We start from the raw sequence: 21,261 nt of genomic DNA, 5'->3' as shown, positions 1-21,261 counted from the left end.
TTAGAGTTCTAATAATTTGCTTTTGTTTAAAAACCTTAGTATCAGAGTCAATACAGAATTTTAAATACTTAATGGAAGTTAAGAATCTGAGTTAAGGAAAGTGCACTGGTCTTAACATAGAAATATACCTCAATTCCTATGCTTCTTTATAGAAATATATTTCAACAATGGATGTAACAGAGTAAATGTTATATGCACAAACAGAAGGCAAATAAAACCGTCAAAGGGAGATGAATATAATCAATTCTAACGTAGGAACCAAATTTGGTTTTAAGTATTTTATTCTTAAGTATCTGCTAATATAAATGATTATGGAAAAGCAAATCCAAAAATTTGGTGTCTAGGTTGAGGAATAAAGAAAATTATAAGAAGATATATTACCCATAGAGAAAAAAATATAGTTTCCCATTATAGTAGGGTTAGAGGTTACATCATAAAATACTTTACTTGAGTTTTTTTGTGGTTTGCCTCAGATGATTAGTTCTGAGAAATAGATGAGCCACTATTGAATTAGGTGGTGTTACACGAAGAAGTACACGGGACCATATAGGCTTTTGCTTTGTTCTACAGGTACTAGGTGTACTTTCTCAAAGGATGTTTTGAGAATGTGGAATCAGATTTAAACGATAACATTATTTTAAGGTTTGAAATTGTACTAGTCTATGAAGCTCTTCTATAAATCCCATGAACTTTTTTTTTTTATATTACAATGTATTTTTTAAAACAACTTGAATTTTAACAGGTCTGGCAGTCTAATTATGTTTTATCCATTCTGAGGTATGAGAATTGGGATATTCAGCCAATCATCATATATATATATATACCCATATATATGATATGTATATATATCGCACAAAGGATATATATAACTTGCTCACTGCTATATTTCCTGTATGTAGTAAATGATCTCTAGCTCATAGTAAATGTTCAATAAATATTTACTGAATGAATAGTTAATTGTATATCTGAACTATTTTGTAATGTCTGCTATTCCTCCTTATCACTTAATATTTTGCAGAAATATATATTATAGTTCTGATGTATAACATAAGAAAAAGTTCAATATCTGGTAATGGGTTAAAATTAGAAATGACCTATTTATATTCATTATGTTTTTTTCTTACAATTTCCGAAACTCAACATTTAATATGGTAAACATCGGTTTTAAATAATTTGACTTACATTTTGCCAACAATTACATACATCTTTAATAAAATTTCTGCTTCAGAAGCTATTACTTATATGTAGGCCTGTCTTTATGAAATAGTGTATTTTCTCTATTTTTCTAACTTTTGAGAATGTGTTACATAAGATGAATTTTTTGTTTTGTTTTGGAAACAGCAAGTGTTTACCTACATTTCTTTTATTAAGTGTTACAAAATAGGGTAAAGTACTTATCTTTCTTTACATATAAATTGATTCCATCACAGAAACTAAGCTCCAATGCATGAAAATTAAAAAATAATTTAGTGCATTAAGATTTGCAGAGTTTAGGAAGGGAAATTTCACATTGATTTGAACTAAAAATTAGTTTTCATAAGAGTATGAACCTAAGCGGGAATTGAATGTTGACCTGGTATCCCTTGCAAAAGGGTGAAGATAAGACATAGAGTGGAGATAAGCAAAACAATTTAGGGAGTTTCCTTGTGGCACAGTGAGTTGAGGATCTGGCATTGTCACTGCTGTGGCACTGGTCTGATCCCTGGCCAGGTGAACTTCCACATGCCCCAGCAGTGACCACAACACCCATCATTATAGATTTGTTTGAACTTGGTTTTATTTAAAAAAATAAGAGTGATATTTTAAGAACATCATTATTATTATGTTTGGAAATTTATTATTACCATACCCAGAAGAATTTACATTTTTAAGTATGCAATCTTATTTGTCATGTTTTTTAAATGCGCTAATATAACTAAAAGCGAACTCATTTTTATCTCTCTTTAGTGTACATTTTTTCCCTTTACACTTCTAAGTTTGCCTTACTGTAGCTATCTCACTTAGCTTTTAGAGTGTTTGAATATATTTGCTGATATATGCTTGCATTGCATTATATTTATTTTTTGGCTGGGCCCAGGCATATTGAAGTTCCCAGGCCAAGGATCGAACCCAGTGCTGGATCCTTCACTTGCCAAGCCACAAGAGAACTCCAACATTATATCTATTTTAATTCTTAAAGATTTCCAACAATTACTTTGAAATGGAAAAAGCAGCCATGCCACCTTTTTTTTGTGTGTGTGAGAATACTTGGAATGCTTTTAGAGCTTAAACCATTATCTTTTGGTGATGGACTGTGAGAACTTGGGTTCCTTCATCTTTTAGACTGTATGTAACTGAATTTTCCTAATCCTCACATTATATTGCTAATTCCTGATAAACAACTATTTTTTACCTGCAAGGTATTTATCAAAGTCATGAATTTGCCTTGTAATTATTCTTGTCATTTAAACAATCTATCTTTTTTTCCTATTTCCTGCTAAACTTTTAATATTAGACACTTTTTTGTTTTTTGGTTTTTTTGGCCTAAAATCAATATTGGGCTAACAAGGATACATAAGGGATACGGCAACAGTGAAAGATTTTACAGCTCAAAACTGCTCAATATCCAGCTAATTAATCTGTTCAGATAGGCAGGATCCATTTTCCGTTTGTGAGAAGAGAGCTTCCATCTTTCTAACCGCTTACGTGACCTTAAAAAAAGTGACAAGTTTTCAAGAATAGATTTGGAGTACAGAGCCATACCAGAGAAATCCTCAGTCAAAACTGGACTCCATTCCTACATGGTGTTAACCATTATTTAGTAACTGACCAGGAACACTTGGGTTCCTCCAAACTGTATCTTCCAGATCCTCACATCATATTGCTAGCTAGTTCCTAGTTAACAACTATTTGCACTCCTACACAGCAAGCTGAAGGTGGCCCTGGTGTTCCCTTTTCAAATACAACCTTAACCTAGGGTTTTGACCTTGTCTGTGATACATTTTCAGTTGGCACTGGGGCCAATGTGGTTTGTAAATGGGCAGCAGATTTGGTGGCACTTCCACTGGGTGAACTTTGGGTAGAGTCCAGGATGTGAATTTAATGGGTGGAGAGACTGCGGCAACACAGTGAAGTTCGCGCGGCCAACTGCAGGGGCCATGCTTCATTGCACCCTTCATGGAAGCTGGCCGACTTGCCCAACCCTTGTCACCCACGGGCCAGTTCTTGAGGAAAAGGCCAGCAGGTAGGTTCTCAGGTGCCCCCCCGGAGAATTCCCCTCCAGCTACTCTCACAAAACCCACCTCCCTTCCTCCAAGGCCTCTTCGCGACGTGCACACGCGGCCCGCGCGGCCGGCGCTGCGAAGGGCAGCCCTACCGTCTCCGCCCCCGCGTGCGCGCCCCCGCGCCCTCCGGTCGGTTCGTTCCGGCTTCGGCGCGCCGCCGGCTCCCCACGCCCCCGCCCCCAGCACTCCTCTGCGTCTGCGAGCGGCGCGGGGGAGGGGAAGGGGCCGGGAGGCAGGCCTGGGCTGCCGGCTGGACGCGGCGGCGCGCACGCAGGCCTCGCCACTCCCGGGCCTTCTCCCTCACGCCGGCCGCAGGGCGGGCGCGCACGCCGAGTGACGCTTGGAGGAGGAAGCGCAGCCCCCTTCCCCTCCCTCGCTGCCCCTGGCCCAGCGGGAGCCCCCCCAGTGCGCCTGTGCAGAGGCCTACTTGATTATGTGTGCCCTCTCCGGGCTCCAGCGTTAGCGGCCGGGTGGAGGTGGGGAGGGAAGAAGACGAGGAGGAGGAGGAGGAGGCGGTGGAGGGGAGGTGGGGGGAGTCAGCAAGGACATGGCTCCTGACTCCTGTGCGGAACGTGAGTGACTGAGCGGCAAAGCCCGAGTGAGCGAGCGGCCGAGCGGCGGGCGGGGGCCGGGGCGCCGGGAAGGGATCGGGAGCACGGGGGGGCTGTGAGGGGGGAAGCACTAATTGGCTTGCATGTGTTTTTTAATGGTCCCCCCCAACTCCCTCTTAGATGGTCTCTAGCGACCGGCCCGTGTCACTGGAGGACGAGGTCTCCCATAGTATGAAGGAGATGATTGGAGGCTGTTGCGTTTGCTCAGACGAGAGAGGCTGGGCCGAGAACCCGCTGGTTTATTGCGACGGGCACGGCTGCAGCGTCGCGGTGCATCAAGGTAAACACCCAACCGCCCGTCGGGCCGAACCCGGCCTCTCCCAACCGTCACCGCTTCCCCCACCTTGGCAGCAACTGCCAGTTCCCCGCCCGCCCCTCCCCCCGCCCCGCCCTCGCCCCGTTCCGCGGCCCGGGATTGACTCGGAGGGTCCGCGGCGGGGCGGAGGGGGTGTGGGCTGTGCATGTGGGAGAAAGTGCGTGTGGCCTGGCCTGTCATGTGATTCTGCGCTCACTCTCTCAAGTGTCATTTGGCCGCCGCCTGCGCCCGGAGCCGCGGGGTCTGCAGACTTTGCCAGGCGGGGGTCGGCGGCGAGGAGCTGCGGGGCTGCGGCCTTCGCCGGGGGGCAGGGGGCCGGGCGCGCGCCCCTCCGTAGGGCCCGGGCTGCTGTGGGTTTGGGTGGGGAGCGCGGAGCCCCCTCCCCCTCCCGGCCGCTCCGTCTGCCGCAGTGTCTGGAGACTTCCTGTGCCATGGAGTCGGGCTCGGGAACGCCGCGCGCGGCGCCGGGGCGGGTCGGGGGCCCGGCGGGGCTGTCCTGCCGCTTTAGATCGGGGAAGGCGGGCGCCCGCTGCCGCACCCCACTTTCTGGCCGAGACCCTGCTGCTGCTGCTGCTGCTGCTGCTGCCGCCGCCGCTGCGGACTGGAGCTTCCCGCGAAGAGGGGGAAGGTTGTCGCCGCAGTCGCTCTTCTGCAGGAGCGGTTGGGCTGAGCTGCCTTGGGCCGGTGGCTCAGGCTGTTGAGAGGCTGTTTCAGGCCACTCATCTTCCTCAGGTTAAGTGACTGGAGAGGAGGAGGAGGTGGTGGTACTGCCAGTGTCTTGGGGAGCATCTTAGTTTATTTCTGGGTGTTCTCATCTGGTGAGTTTTAGAGGTAAACAGGAAAGCTGAGGACACAGGTTTCTTAGCCGGTGAAGTTTCTGACCTTTTCCATTTCTTGTGGTGAGGAATTGAGACTGAAAAAACCTAGGAAATCTTTTGGTGACTCTTGTACTCCCCCTGTTACTCACCATCCTGTTCCCTTGCCCATTTCTGACCCTGGATTGAGGGATGCAGATGTTGTTCAGTAGTGTACCAGACACTATGAAACGAGTTCTTTATAGAATGGAACGTCAGAACTGGGAAGGGACACTTAGGAGAGAGTGAAAAACCCAAACCTGGGGATGCAGTTATTTCCAGCTTCTTTTTTCTTTCTTTTTTCTTTTTGTCTTTTTAGGGCTGCACCGGTGGCCTGTGGAGGTTCCCAGGCTAGGGGTCGAATCAGAGCTGTAGCCTCTGGCCTACACCACAGTCACAGCAACGCCAGATCCCCAGCGGTGTCTGGACCTACACCACAGCTCATGGTAACAACGGATCCTTAACCCGCTGAGCAAAGCTAGGCATCGAACCTGAGACCTCACGGTTCCTGGTCAGATTTGTTTCTGCTGCGCCATGATGGGAACTCCTTCCCAGTTTCTTATAAGGAAGACCAGTTGTACACTTTCCTTTTCTGAGGAGTAAAAACAATGTGTGTTGAAACTCTAGGTACTGATTTCAGGGTCTTAGAACTGTTATATTGTATTTCAGTTCCAGTGTACATTGGCCTTTGCTGAGGTATTTCTTATGAATTGGATGATAAATGATGCTCAGTAGTCTCATCTTCCAATTTAGAAACTGTTCATTTAAGTCTTAAAATTTTTTTTCTAGAGGTGTTTCTAAATTAAAATGCAAGTTTTTGAACACTGCTGCTGTTTTTCTTGGCGGATAGGATATTTTTACTCTGACATTTTAAAAGGAATTAGAAGTTTCGTTTTTGGAATTTTAAAGATTTGTGTTGCTTTTATATTCTTGAAGTGTTTTCCAGTAGTTCAGATATTTTCAGGTTTCCTCTAAGCAAGCTCATTTGAGAGGATTTTAATGATTCAGGTTTTTGCAAATTTTTTTTTGGCCACACCCATGGCATGTGGAAGTTCCTGGGCCAGGGATCAAACCCACACCACAGCAGCAGCCCAAGCTGCTGGAGTAACAAGGCCGGATTAACCTACTGTGCCACAAGAGAACTCCAATATAAACACTTTTTTTTTTTTTTTTTTTTTGCCCACCCAGTGGCACATGGAGTTTCCAGACCAGAGATCAGATCCTAGCCACAGTTGCCATCTAAGCCACAGCTGTGGCAACACCAGATCCTTAAACCACTGTTCTAGGTGGGGATTGAACCTGCATCCCAGCCTTTCCCAGACACCACTGATCCCCTTGTGCCACAGTAGGAACTCCAGCAATTTTTTAAGCAACCAGTCTGACTTTGATATATGATGTATATTCAGATCACTTGTTAGAGAATTAACATATATATTTAGAAATAAACATGTAGTTTATGAAGTTTTTGTATCAGCTTTATTGATACATAATACACATATCATAAAATTCACTCAAAGTGTACAGTTCAGTTTTTTAGTTTATTCATAGTTTTGGATTTGTTTACTAGAGTCAATTTTAGGACATTTTTATCACTCTAATAAGAAACATTGGAACCATTAACTCCACGTTTCTTCCCAACTCTCCCAGCCCTAGGCAACACTAATCTACTTTCTATCTCTACACAGATTGATGTTAATTCTGAACATTTTATTTATTTATTTTTCCCTCCCTTCATTCCTTTATTCCTTTCTTTTTTTCTTCCTTTTTTTTTTTTTTTTTTGCCATTTCTTGGGCCACTCCCACGGCACATGGAGGTTCCCAGGGTAGGGGTCTACGCCAGAGCCCCAGCAACTCGGGATCCGAGCCACGTCTGCGACCTACACCACAGCTCAGGGCGATGCCGGATCGTTAACCCACTGAGCAACGCCAGGGATCGAACCTGCAACTCATGGTTCCTAGTCGGATTTGTTAACCACTGTGCCACGACGGGAACGCCCTTCCTTTTTTTTTAGTGGCTGCACCAATGGCATATGGAAGTTCCCAGGCTAGAGGTTGAATTGGAGCTGTAGCACTGGCCTACCCCACAGCCGCAGCAACACTGAATCTAAGCCACATCTTCCATCTACACCACAGCTTGGGGCAATGCTGGATCCTTAACCCACCAACCAAGGGCAGGGATCAAACTCGCAACCTCGGTGATGCTACGTCGGGTTCTTAACCTGCTGAGCCACAGTGGAGCTCCTTGGACATTTTATTTAAATAGAAATGTTTCACTTAATATTACATTTCATTTTTTTCTGCACTATCTTGCTCGTTTTGAAAAGTGATTTGGAAATATTTTCATGTATCTGATATGCTTATATAAACTTCAGAGTATTGGAATGAGTTAATGAATTTAAAGTTAAACTTTGTAATACTTTTTTATCAAATAACATTTGTGATGTTTATACTTTTTAAATGAGATAGCGCAAGATTAGTGTTTTTATTACAATGTTGTATAATTTTAACAAGGTGATAAATTATAAATGTGAATATAACTTTTTAATTCTTTACAGAGCATGTGGTTTATGGGAAGTTTGAGAGGTAATTAGTTTAATAGGGCTTTGAAAGAGTATTTGATTTGCCATAATTATTCAGATCTTAACTTATTTTAAAACGTTTTATTTCCCAACAGCTTGCTATGGCATTGTTCAAGTACCCACTGGACCATGGTTTTGCAGGAAATGTGAATCTCAGGAGAGAGCAGCCAGAGTGGTAAGGACTGTTTATCAAAAACATTAAAATACTTAAGTGAGAGGCTTAGGATACTATACCCTTTGTTTCAGTTTGAAGGGTTTTTAGTCTTTTGTTCAAATACTGAATTTGGGCCAAATATTGACTTAGAGTTTTTTGTTGGTTGGTTTTTTTTTTTTTTTATTTGGTCTTTTTGTCTTTTTAGGGCTGCACCCGTGGCACATGGAGGCTCCCAGGCTAGGGGTCTAATCAGAGCTGTTGCTGCCGGCCTACGCCAGAGCCACAGCAACGCCAGATCCGAGCCGCGTCTGCAACCTACACCACAGCTCATGGCAACACCGGATCATTAACCCACTGAGCTAGGCCAGGGATCAAACCCGCAACCTCATGGTTCCTAGTCGGATTCGTTAACCACTGAGCCACGACGGGAACTCCTGACTTACAGTTTTAATCTGGTTTTATAAAACCTGAGAAACAAATTGAACTACATAACTGTATGTTGATAGGTTGAATGGATAAAATGTAAAGTTGTATTTGGGCTTTATTAGCCCTGCCTATTGGCTTGAAGTTTAAATTGGCTAATCATAGTTATAGTGTAATGGCAGGAGGACGTAAGGAATTTATACTGATAATTCTGCTAGTTCTACTTAACAAGTGAAAAAATATGCACAAGGATTTAATAATTCACATTATTAAATGAATAATACATCTATACATGTATAGTTTAACTTAATGTTCAGTATTTTCAGATATTCACGTCCCTTTTTTTTGTTTTACTCATCAAGCTAACCTTTCTGAATACTTTCGTAAATCTGTAAGAATGGAGGAGGAATGTTTATTCTTTATGATCCAAGGCATTTTTACAGTTGAACCTCTAGAAATATGAGGGAGAAATGTTCGTTAATCACATAAAAGTATTACCATTTGCAGTGTGATAGTTTCTTCCTTTTGGTGTTGGCTAGAGAATTTGCCAGAAGGTAGGAAACAAATATTTCAACTTTTCTACCTACATGGATTGAAAAAAATGGAAGCTTTTATATTTGAGTGGGGAATTTTTGATCAGCAGAAATGATGGCTAAGTAGCCTATATAGGATTGTGAAACTCAGAGCAATATTCTGTTGATATGTTTTGTTTGTGTGAGAGTGTAATGGAAATCAGCAGGTGGAGGATACAATTAATCAAAAAAATTTTAGGACTTGAAGAAGTGGTTTACTCTTTTGTTGTTTGTTTTGTTTTGGCTGTGCCTGTGGCATGTGAAGTTCCCAGGCCGGGGACTGAACCCGTGTCATAGCAGCCACCTGAGCTGCTGCAGTGACAATGCCAGGTCCTTAACCCACTATGCCACAAGGGAGCTCCTACTCTTGTTTTTGTTTCTGTTTTGCTCTTTGTACCATATTAAGACTTAAGGATGATGGGTCAACAAGTAAAGGAAATTCTGCTTTAACTTATTAGTAGTCACTGAAAGTAAGGTGAGACTCTTCCAGGCGATGTCACAGTAAGTAGATTCATGGCCAGAGAAGGATTAGAGAATAGGAGGTGTGGGTATCAAGTGAGGGAGGAGGATAAAGAGGTGAGTGGGGAGTGGTAAGATGCCGGCATTATTTGCCTCAAATGTCACTTGTTGCCTGTTGTATTCCTTTTTCTTCTCTGAGGGCATGGTCATGCTATCCAGGTGAATTAAGGTAGTTATCTTAAAAGGTGTTGGAGGACACATTTTATTTTGGCTTTCTTTGGTGGCATGTGGGGGGGTCATTAATTAAAGAGGAACAGCCTCCTCTAAGTTCTTGCAGTGTATAATTATAAGAGGTAGGGTTATTTGTAAAAAATAAAAACTCATTCCAAGCTTAAATAGGCAAAGAAAGGACATTTTATTTTAAGGATTTAGTAGCCAAGAAGCCTAATTTGGAAATGTATCCATGACTTAGAAAGGGGATTGAATTAATCTTATTTCTGCTTTTCTCTCTGTGTCTACTTCATTCTTTTTATTTCTGCAGATTTTCGCTGCCACTTCAATCAGTAGCTAACTTTTTGATTGTGTAGTGTCAGATACTATGCTAAGTGTTCTACACCAGTTATCTTAATTATCCTATCAGATATATGAAATAGATATTCTTTTATCCTCATTTTATAGATGAGGACATCATTGCTTGTTTGTTTGTTTTAAATGGTTGCGTCTTTGGCATATAGAGGTTCCCTGGCTGGGGATTAGAGTCTGGCTATATCCACCTGAGCTGCTGCAGTCGGATTCTTAACCCACTGCACCACAGCGGGAACTCCAACAGAAATTTTTTTTTTTTTTTCTTTTTAGGGCCGCACTCATGGCATATGGAAGTTCCCAGGCTCAGGGTTGAATTGGAGCTACAAGCTGCCGGCCTATGCCACAGCCATGCCAGATTCAAGCCGCGTTTGAGACCTACAACATAGCTCACAGCAACATTGGATGTCTAACCCACTGAGTGAGGCCAGGGATTGAACCCATGTCCTCATGGATGCTAGTCAGTTTTGTTAACTGCTGAGCCACACCAGAAACTCCTTTTTGGTTTTTAAGGGAAGCTTTTTGTTAGATAGGCATTCACTGTTCAGAAAAAGCAGTTGAGTTCCTATTGTGGCTCAGTGGGTTAAGAACCTGACTAGTATCCATGAACCTGGCCTCGATCAGTGGATTAAGGATCTGGTGTTGTTGAGAGCTGTGGTATCGGTCACAGATGTGGCTTGGATCCCCTGTTGCTGCAGTGTTGGTATATGCTGGCAGCTGCAGCTCCAATTTGACCCCTAGCTGGGAGCTTCCACATGCCATAGGTGTGGCCCTAAAAAGAAAAAAAAGAAGCACTTGAATTGTTTTATTCACCTCAAATGAATATGTATTTTTACTGAAGTATTTTGATTAGATTTACATTGTTTACTAATCATTATGATAGTAGTTAGAGGTTGAAATACTCACTGGTGATTATTTTTGTAGTTAACATGTATTTGTTCTTAAGTACCACAGGCCAAAGAGATTTATTAGAAATTTTATCTACTTATGTAGTTTAAGATACAGAGAGAGGATATTTCATATTTTTTGGCTTTTTAAATTTTTTTTGCCACTGCCTCTGACAACCACCAATCTCTGTTTCTTCTGAGTTTGATAGTTTTAGATCCCACGTATACATGTGATCATATATAGTATTTGTCTTCTTCTGTCTGATTTGCCTCAGTTAATGTAATACCTTCGAGGTCCATCTATATTGTCAAAGATGGCAGGATCTTATTATTTTATAAGACTGAATAATATTCCATTATATATATATATATATATGTATATATGTGTACACACACACACACACCCCACCGTCTGTGTTTTATTTTATTTATTTATTTATTTTTGTCTTTTTAGGGCCACACACGTAGCATATGGAGGTTTCCAGGCTAGGGGTCAAATCAGAGCTGTAGCCGCTGTCTTAGACCACAGCCACAGCAATGCCAGATCTGAGCCACGTCTGCGACCTACACCACAGCTCATGGCAATGCCAGATCCTTAACCCACTGAGCGAGGCCAGGGATCAAACCCGCATCCTCATGGATACTAGTTGGATTTGTTTCCACTGCGCCACGATGGGAACTCCTGGGAACTCTGCACATCTGTGTCTTAATAGTTATTACTAATAGATCCATAAACACCATCTAGTATTATATTTTTTACAGGAATTGTATTATGCTATATATGTGTTCTGTGATGCGTGATATAGCTACTTGTGAATCACTAAACTGCTATATATTGATCTAGTTCATTCTTTTGTTTTCTGTCACAGAATGTATTACAATTTATTTAATTCCTTCATTTATTTATTTACTGTCTTTTCTAGGGCCACACCCTCGGCATATGGAGGTTCCCAGGCTAGGGGTCTAATCAGAGCTGTAGCTGCCAGCCGACACCATAGCCACAGCAACATCAGAGCTGAGCCATGTCTGCAACCTATACCACAGCTTGTGGCAACGCCGGATCCTTAACCACTGAGAGAGGACAGGGATCAAACCCTCAACCTCATAGTTCCTAGTGGGATTAATTTCCTGCGCCAGAGGGGAACTCCATCTATTAATCTTTTTATGTCTGTAAGAATACTATTATTTTGCTGTCTTGTATACTAGTTTGAATTCTAGGATAACAGTTGTTTTCCTGGAACTAAATATTTTAGTTTGTCTTCTGGTACCTAGTTGTGCTAAGAAGAACTTTGTTGAGTCTCTTTATCCTGCTTGAGAGTTGATCTGCTTTTTCATTCCAAGGATTCAATGAATTTCATCCATTTTGGAAAATATTCTCTATCTTTTCAAATATTGTCACCTTCCCATTATATTTTCTTTCCCTGGTCCTGTTACTTAGGTGTATGCTTGGGATTCTCATTCTTTTCTTCATGTCTTTTAATTTCTCCTTCATATTTTCTGTCATCTCTGCATTATGGATAATCTTTTTAGCTCTGTGTTCAAATTTATGCTTACTGTTTTGTTTTTGGTTTGGGACACTCCTGAAGCACATGGGAGTCTTAGCCAGGGATCATCCGTGCCGTAGTGGTGACCTGAGCTGCTGCAAAATGCCAGATCCTTAACCCACTGAGCCACAAGGGAACTCCCAAATTTATGCTTATTGTTAATCCAATCAGTAAATTTCCTAAGTAAATCATGTCTAGAATTTTTGTTTTTATTGTTCAGTTTGCTGCTTCTTTTTTATAGTATCTTGCTGTAATTATCTTAAGGGTTATATTTATTTGAACATTTAAAACATATATAATTTAAAACTACTCAGAGATTTTGGAAATCTTTCATTTGTTTTGTCTGTTAACTGTAGTGATGGATGTCTGTATTAATATATTGGCTCTGAGCTGTTCTTTAGGAGTTTTATTCCTTGGGATTCCTGGTCCTCTGACCTGGGTTTGTGGTATGTCACTGATGGAAGTTTTTGCATTTGTTCTGTATCTGTTAATAATTGCTTTTGACTGCTAGTAAAAAAGACTAGATTATAGTGGCTTCTACAAGTTAGCAATTTACAAATTTACAAATTCCTTTATTTAAGAGGCGTTCAGAGAGGTATTTTAAGGCTTTTATGACAGCTCTGTGAAATCATTAGGGGTAAGACTTTTTCTGTCTTCCTACTACACCAACCTTAGCACATGGTTTTCATTTTTACAGCAGGGCAGCTGGAATTGCAGTCATTGTGATTGAAGAAAGATGTTCCAGGCAGAAAGAAAGGAGGATAATGTCCTCCTCTCAGATGAGTTATCCTCTTAAATGCGTTTTCCTGGAAGCTCCTGTCAAGAATTTATGTTTAATTTTGCTGGCTCTTAATTGTTAGACTGAAAAATATGGGGCTGTTGATGTGCTAAATAAAGTTAGAGCTCTATTAGTAGGGAAAGGGGGAAAATGAATTTAGGGTTAGTAACCAGCAGACTGTCACAGTTTGCCTGCTGGGGTTCATTGCTCCAGACCATCATTTGTTTCCTGGCTTGGATTCTATCACCTTTAGATGATGGATTTCAGGCCCACACTGTCTCTTACCATAAGCTTGAGTTACCTGGTTTTTTTTTAGGGTGACTCCTACTTACATCCAAATCAGGCATCCCACTTTGGCGCACTTTCTCTAGTCTTAGTGGTCCAAGCCATGTTTTTTGGGGATAGATTCCCCTTCACTGGGATTGGCCCTTACCAGTTCCTGTCCTTACACAGCAAACTTGGTTAGAGCTGTTCAGCACTCTAGGGTCTATGCTGGAGTCATAGTCAACCCCAGTCTCTAAGGTGTATATTTGATCTGATATCTTTTTTTTTTTTTTTTTTTTTTGTCTTTTTGTCTTTTCTAGGGCTGCTCCCTCAGCATATGGAGGTTCCTAGGCTAGGGATCGAATCGGAGCTGTAGCCACCGGCCTACACCAGAGGCACAGCAACGCGGGATCCGAGCCGAGTCTGTGACCTACACCACAGCTCACGGCAACGCTGGATCCTTAACCCACTGAGCAAGGCCAGGGATCGAACCTGCAACCTCATGGTTCCTAGTCGGATTCGTTAACTACTGCTCCATGACGGGAACTCCTGATCTGATATCTTCATTGAGTGCCTTAACTTCAACTAATGTTGATTTTTTTTTTTTTTTTTTTTTTTTTTTTTTTGGCCACACTTGGGGCATGAGGAAGTTCCCTGGCCAGGGATCAGACCCATGCCACAGCAGTGACCCAAGCAGCTGCAGTGTTAACACTGGATCCTTAACCCACTGAGCCACAAGAGAACTCCAGTTCTTTTAGCTTTTTAAAATTCTTTTATTTTTTATTTTTTTGGCTTTTTATGGCCCCACCTGAGGCATATGGAGATTCCCAGGCTCGGGGTCAAATCAGAGCTAGAGCTGCCAGCCTACCCCACAGCCACAGCAAAGCAGGATCCATGCCACGTCTGAGACCTACACCAGAGCTCATGGCAACACTGGATCCTTAACCCACTGAGTGAGGCCAGGGATCGAACCTACATCCTCATAGATCCTAGTCGGGTTTGTTAACTGCTGAGCCACGGTTAGTTTTTAACTTAGCTTTTAAGTTCTTTATTTGTGCCACAAGATTTACCTTTATCTACATAATTAAAAATTTGTTTTCAAATTACATATTTATCTCTGACTTCTCAGTGTAGCAGGCCAAGATGGGTGTGTCTTCAGTAGCACTTATGAAAAATGTTGTATAGAACTTTTTTCTTTTTATTTCTGTATAAGATTTTTAGCCTGTATACTTTGTTTATTTATGTATTTTTTAAGGCCGCACCCATGGCGTATGGAAGTTCTCAGGCTGGGAGTTGAATTGGAGCAGTAGCTGCTGGCCTACCCACAGCCACAGCAATGCTGGATCCTTAACCCACTGAGTGAGGCCAGGGATTGAGCCCACATCCTCCTGGACACTAGTCAGGTTTGTTACCTCTGAGCCACCATGGGAACTCCTAGCCTATATACTTTAAATAAAATGCTTTCAAATTTAAACATTTGCTAACATTATTTTCTCTTACTGATTCATATTTAGTATTTGCTTTTATTTATTTATTTATTTTGTCTTTTTAGGACCACTCCTGCAGCATATGGAGGTTCCCAGGCCGGGGGTCGAATTGGAGCTATAGCTGCTGGCTTACACCATAGCCACAGCAATCCAAGCTGTCTCTGCCCACCTACACCACAGCTCGTGGCAATGCTGGATCCTTAACCTTCTGAGCAGGGCCAGGGATCGAACCTGTGTCCTCATGGATACTAGTCAGATTCATTTCCACTGAGCCACAATTGAAACTACTAATATTTGCTTTTAAATTCAGTATAGGATCCTAAGTCTCTATAGCTTGGAAAGAAGTGATTTAAAAATGTTAACAGAAGAGTTAACACTGTGGTTCGATAGAATTGGCAGGGTCTCTGGAGCTCTGGAAGGCAGGTTTGATCCCTGGCCCAGCGCAATGGGTTAAGGATCCTGTGTTGCTGCATCTGTGACATAGGTTGCAATTGTGGCCTGGCCTGGGATGTGATCTTTGCGGCACAGGGCAGCCAAAAGAAAGAAAAAAAAGTCAATGGAGTTTCCTGGTGGCTCAGTGGGCTAAAGGTCCAGTGTTGTCACAGCTATGGCTCAGGTCATTGCTGTGGTGAGGGTTTAGTCCCTGGCCTAGGAACTTTCCCATGCAGCAGGTATGGCTGAAAACAAAAAAAAAGTTAAACAGATTTAGTGCTTATCACCATATGTAGAATAGCAAATAGCCCATTTTCATTGACTCTTGCCTTTTTTTTTTTTTTCTTTTTTTTGGTAGGGCCACACCCACTGTGTATGGAGGTACCCAGGCTTGGGGTCAGATCAGAGCTGTAGCCACTGGCCTACACCACAGCCACAGCAACACTGGATCTGAGCTGAGTCTGCAACCTACATCACAGATTATGGCAACCTTGAATCCTTAACCCAATGTGTGAGTGAGGCCAGGGATTGAACCTGCAACCTCATAGATACTAGTCACATTCATTTCCGCTGAGCCATGATGGGATCTCCATCTTCTTGAATTCCTTTTACCGTGGGTGAGAAAATCTTAGTGAAACAGTTGATGTGAAATAGGTGCTTAATACTTGTTTGTATCCTTTTCTAACTTGCCGAAATAACTAGTAAGAGAAATGAAAACATAGGGGTACATTATACATTGCCTATTGTACCGATTCCATTTTTTGTTTAGATTTAATTTTTATGTTTATCAAAGTGAAAAATGCAAAAGTTAGTAGTACCAAAAGATTCTCTCTCATTAAAATAGTACCTTGTTGGAGTTCCTGCTGTAGCACAGTAGGTTAAGAATCTGACTGTAGGGGCTTGGGTTGCTGTGAAGGTGTGGGTTCGATCCCTGCCCTGGTGCAGTGGGTTCGAGGATCTGGTGCAGTTGCAGCTCCCAATTCAGTCTCTGGCCTGAGAACTTCTGTATGTCATGAGCACAGTACCTTGCTGCTTGAGTCTTGACATAATCAGTTTTAGATAAATATTATTTTTTTCATGCTCTTTCATCATGTTCTATCCCAAGAGATTGGATGTAGTTCCCTGTGCTGTACAGCAGACTTCATTGCTTATCCATTCAAAATGTAATAGTTTGCATCTACCAACCCCAAACTCCCTGTCCATCCTACTTCCTCCCCCAACCCCCTTGGCAAACACAAGTCTGTTCTCTATGTCTGTGAGTCTATTTCTGTTCTGTAGATAGGTTCACTTGTGCCATATTTTAGATTCTACATATAAGTGATATCATAGGGTATTTGTCTTTCACTTTCTGAGTTCACTTAGTATGGAATCTCTCGTTGCTTCTGCGTTGCTGCAAATAGCATTATTTTATTTTTGTTTTTTAACAGCTGAGTAGTGTTCCATTATACACATATATAAAGTATATCTGTGAGGTATATATTTATACACACACACACACACACACCATATCTTAATCCATTCATCTGTCAGTGAACATTTAGGTTGTTTCCATGGTGCATGTATCTTTTGAAGGAAAGTTTTATTTGGATGTATATGCCTAGGCAACTCCCTACCCCTTGATGCTTGGTACCTAAGATTCCTCCAGTTTTTGGTTCTGTGTGGTCTGAGGATACATGGCTTTGGGGCTTGTCTTACTGCAGCAACCTTTTCTGATCTGTTAATTCATTTACTGCTTATCCTTTCTAGCTTTCAAAATTTTATAACTATTGTTTTCCTTTACATTTGTTTTGTATTTGTGACTTTATGCCCTTTTATGTCATTCAGCGGAGTTTTTGGAAGGAGAGTAGATAGTTTTTAAGTGGAGTTAACTGCCTGTGTTAATGATATAATCTTTTCCCATTTCTTGCAGAGTCTTGTTTTATATTTTAGTCTGTTTTTTAAATTTTTTTTATTTTTTAATTTTTTTTTTATACCACTTAGCTCACAATCAATTTGAATCTTCCTATGGATTTTACTTTTTTCACCTTTTGGCCTTTCCTGTTTCACTAGCAGGCTTCCTGGAAGAATAAAATCATAGTTGATATCTCTGCTTCTTCATCTGCCTACTGTAGTCTAGCCTCTTAGCTGTGCTTAATGATTAAGATATAAATTAGTTGTCATTTTCATAGGATATGAAATATGCTTTTGCTGTAATACCTCGTCATGGACACTCCCGATTTGTCTTTCAGTTAACCTTATATAAAGATCAATGTATAAGAAATTCTTGTAATAACTTAGCATAAGGAAAATTGTCTCCCTTTAGGATCTGGTATATTTCCTCCTTTTTGATAGCTCTGTGATGCATATTCTGTTTTTCTTTCACTTCTGGCTACCAGGCAGCCCAAAACCAAATCTGGTCTTGAGTTAACATCAGTTGGTTTAATCTGATTATTAGTAATTTTTTTTCCCCTCTTTCTGTGGGGTTAGGACTTCACATCTTATCTCTGTTTCTCTACGTGTTGATTTCATTCTCTCGTACTACAGACTCTCTGCTTCATGAGGCTGGAACCATGACTGCTGGCAGCTCTTGGCTCTCATCTTCCTAGCCCCTTCTACCAGAAGAAGGGGCTCTCTTGAAGAATCCTGGGAAGGACTCTGATTTGCCTGTCTTGGATCATGTACCCACCATCCCTGTGGCTGGAGTGGGGAGGGTACTATGAATGACAACCCTCACTAGAACTACATAGTTGGAGTCAGGGGTAAGAGCAGTTTCCCTAAATCAGGGGTATGTCCCTCATACTGGCTTTCAATGTTCAGTTTTCTATTTTTTTTATTGTTATAATACAGGTCCTTTATTTGTAGGCTGCCTCAAATCCTTTTCTGAAAAAAGTTTAGGTATAACTAAGTAAATAAAATATCATAAATACCTATTTATTCATTCATTCTTCAGATCATTCATTTGACTCCTAAATCTGTCAACTCTCTTGATTTTGCTATGGCCAAATACAAAATTTTGTTTTCAGTTCTCATTATATTTGACCTACTTTGAGCATTTAAAATTGTGATCACTCTAGCTTTCTTGCAACTCTCTTTACTCAGGACTACTGAGAAATGGTATACTTCTCTTTACCTTTTGAAACATTTCCCTTTGTTTATTTATTTATTTATTTGTCCTTTTTTTTTTGTGTGTGTGTGTGTTTTTGTTGTTGTTGTTGCTATTTCTTGGGCCGGGGCCGCTCCCGAGGCATATGGAGGTTCCCAGGCTAGGGATCGAATCAGAGCTGTAGCCACCGGCCTACGCCAGAGCCACAGCAACGCGGGATCTGAGCCGTGTCTGCAACCTACACCACAGCTCACGGCAACGCCGGATCGTTAACCCACTGAGCAAGGGCAGGGATCGAACCCGCAACCTCATGGTTCCTAGTCAGATTCGTTAACCACTGCGCCACGACGGGAACTCCTGAAACATTTCCCTTTGGATTTCAATTTGGCATTACTTTTTTTACTTAATTAAAATTTAAGTTTCATGGTTGTTTTTCTGGTCTATTTATTTGATTATATCACCCTAGGTAAAATTATGTGTGTTTATGGATGCATCAAGGCATCAGTATCACCTGAACAATTTTCAGATTCATATTTGCATTTGCCTTCTGAATATTTCTATTTAGGTATCTTAGGCATCTTAAGTATAATTTCTTTCCTTGCATAGTCACTGACATTATAATAAGCCCTATTTTTTTTTTGTCTAGGTTATTACAATAGCTTACATTTTATTTATTTATTTGTTTGTTTGTTTGTTTGCTTTTTAAGACCTCGTCTGCGGGATATGGAGGTTCCCTGGCTAGGGGCTGAATCAGTGCTATAGCTGCCGGCCTACGCCATAGCCACAGCAACTCGGGACCTGAGCCAGGATCCGAGCCGTGTCTGCGACCTATACCACAGCTCACGGCGATGCCAGATCCTTGACCCACTGAGTGAGACCAGGGATCGAACCCGTATCTTCATGGATACTATTTGGATTCATTTCTGCTGCTCCATAATGGGAACTCCTCAACAGCTTAAATTTTTTCACTTTGGGTTAGATGATACATTGACATGGCTTTAAAAACATAAAAAGGATATACAGTGAAAATTCTTTCTCCTACACCTGTCTTTTTTTTGCCCAGTTTTGCTTTCCATTTTTCTATTGTTACTAATTTTTAATTCATTTCCCTAGTTAAGTTATATATGTACATGTTTATACATATCTAGACTTGTTTTTCTTCTTTTTCTACAAAAAGATAATGTTTTACAATTTCTTAGAGTGAATTTCTCCCTTCTTTTTACTTCTCTCCTTTCCTATACATTCTCCCTGCATTTCAGGATTGTCTTCTGCAAAGCAAATGTGATTGTTATTTCCCAGTTTTCTGTAGTGATACTTAACTGTGTGGTGAAATTTTTTTTTTTCTGGTTCACAATATTTTCACTAAAAGTATTTCACGTGTAATTTTTGTACAGGGTATATAGCTGGGTAACTGCTCCTAACCCCTGGCCCCAAACAATAAAAAATTTGTTCTGTAATTATATAGTAGGGTCAGAAGGTTTTGGTGATAATGCTCTAGAGCCAAGTAGAAATTACAGCTGCCCTAATGTGATGTAAATTATCTTTGTCCATTTGTCTTGTCCCTACCGCTGTTTTCACTTTCTGTCCTATATCCTCTACATAGCCATGAGTAGACACATGACCCCAAAAGATTACTTTCTACCTGCTATTCTCAGATGCTACCAGTGCTTTTCACTTCTCTAAGTTCCAAAGCTTAAAGTATTTTCTGTCTTGTATCTTAAAAATTTTTTGCGGTGGAGTTCCCATCGTGGCACAGTGGAATTGAATCCAACTAGGAACCATGAGGTTGCTGGTGCCAGTACAATCCCTGGACTTGTTCAGTGGGTTAAGGATCTGGTGTTGCTGTGAGCTGCGGTATAGGTTGCAGACGCCGGTTGAATCTGGCATTGCTGTGGCTGTGGTTTAGGCCGGCAACTGTAGCTCCAGTTGGATCCTTAGCCTGGGAACCTTCATATGCTGCAGGTATTGCCCTAAAAAAGCAAAAAAGAAAAAAAATTTTTTTGCTTTGATTTTATTTTATTTATTTTATTTTATTTTTTTGTCTTTTTGCTATTTCGTGGGCCGTTTTTGCGGCATATGGAGGTTCCCAGGCTAGGGGTCGAATCGGAGCTGTAGCTGCCAGCCTACACCAGAGCCACAGCAACGCAGGATCCGAGCCGCGTCTGCGACCTACACCACAGCTCATGGCAACGCCGGATCGTTAACCCACTGAGCAAGGGCTGGGATCGAACCCGCAACCTCATGGTTCCTAGTCGGATTCATTAACCACTGTGCCACGACGGGAACTCCTGCTTTGATTTTAGTACAGTGTGCAGCCATGCTTATTTTTTTGGTAATTGGGGAAAGAAAGCTAAGTAGAAAGAAAAAGATCCATAGCCCATATGGATACCTCATGCAGTGATATCCAGGTAGTATAGTAGTAGTGTAAGGTGATAGATACCTTGGAGTCAGATGGACTAGATTTATGACTGGGCAAGTTTATCTCCTAAGCCTCAGTTGCCCCATCTGTAAAATATGGAGCTCTATTAGTGTGCCAAGCATTGTCAGATGTTTGACACAGAGGAATATTATTATTTTACCTTCTCAACAGAACGATGAAATATAGATACTCTTTCAATCTTTTTTTTTTTTTTTTTTAATGATGAGGTAACTTGAGGTATAGAGAGGTTTAGTAATTTGTGTAAAGTCACATAAAACTAAGCCAGGTTTTAAGGTGTAAAGACTGGGCACTCCAAAGATGGTGTTCTTAAATGCTCTGCTGTGCTTCAGGTTATAGTTCAAGCAGGCAACCAGAGGTGTTACTAATTAATACATAAGTATATGTGAATATATTTATTTTGATGTTATTTTAGAATAGGAGAAAATGAAATAGCATCAGTTGTAATAGGATTAGGAAGTATATTATCAGGGTTTTAAAAAATTCAGTGAATTTTATTATAATTCTACAGCCAACATGACAACCTGTTTTTACGCC

The 21,261-nt window shown here is 41.4% G+C and overlaps 1 protein-coding gene across 26 annotated transcripts in view; it reads left to right on the top strand.

Moving 5' to 3' along the window:
• MLLT10 (myeloid/lymphoid or mixed-lineage leukemia; translocated to, 10) overlaps nt 3,506-21,261 on the top strand; it is a 243,296-nt gene continuing 225,540 nt past the window's right edge. For 4 of the 26 annotated variants that reach the window (XM_021064931.1, XM_021064927.1, XM_021064923.1 and 1 more), the window contains exons 1-3: nt 3,509-3,861; nt 3,995-4,154; nt 7,719-7,798. In XM_021064931.1, coding sequence (XP_020920590.1) covers nt 3,995-4,154; nt 7,719-7,798 — 240 coding nt within the window. In that variant the 5' untranslated portion in view covers nt 3,509-3,861. Of the gene's footprint in view, nt 3,862-3,994; nt 4,155-7,718; nt 7,799-17,728; nt 17,944-21,261 lie in introns of those variants that run through there. The other 22 variants (XR_002336387.1, XM_021064938.1, XM_021064937.1 and 19 more) reach the window with 14 other exon arrangements.

This window comes from Sus scrofa, chromosome 10 (genome assembly GCF_000003025.6).
Source record: "Sus scrofa isolate TJ Tabasco breed Duroc chromosome 10, Sscrofa11.1, whole genome shotgun sequence".
NCBI classification, from domain to species: Eukaryota; Metazoa; Chordata; class Mammalia; order Artiodactyla; family Suidae; genus Sus; species Sus scrofa.
This window is presented reverse-complemented; position numbering and strand designations above follow the sequence as displayed.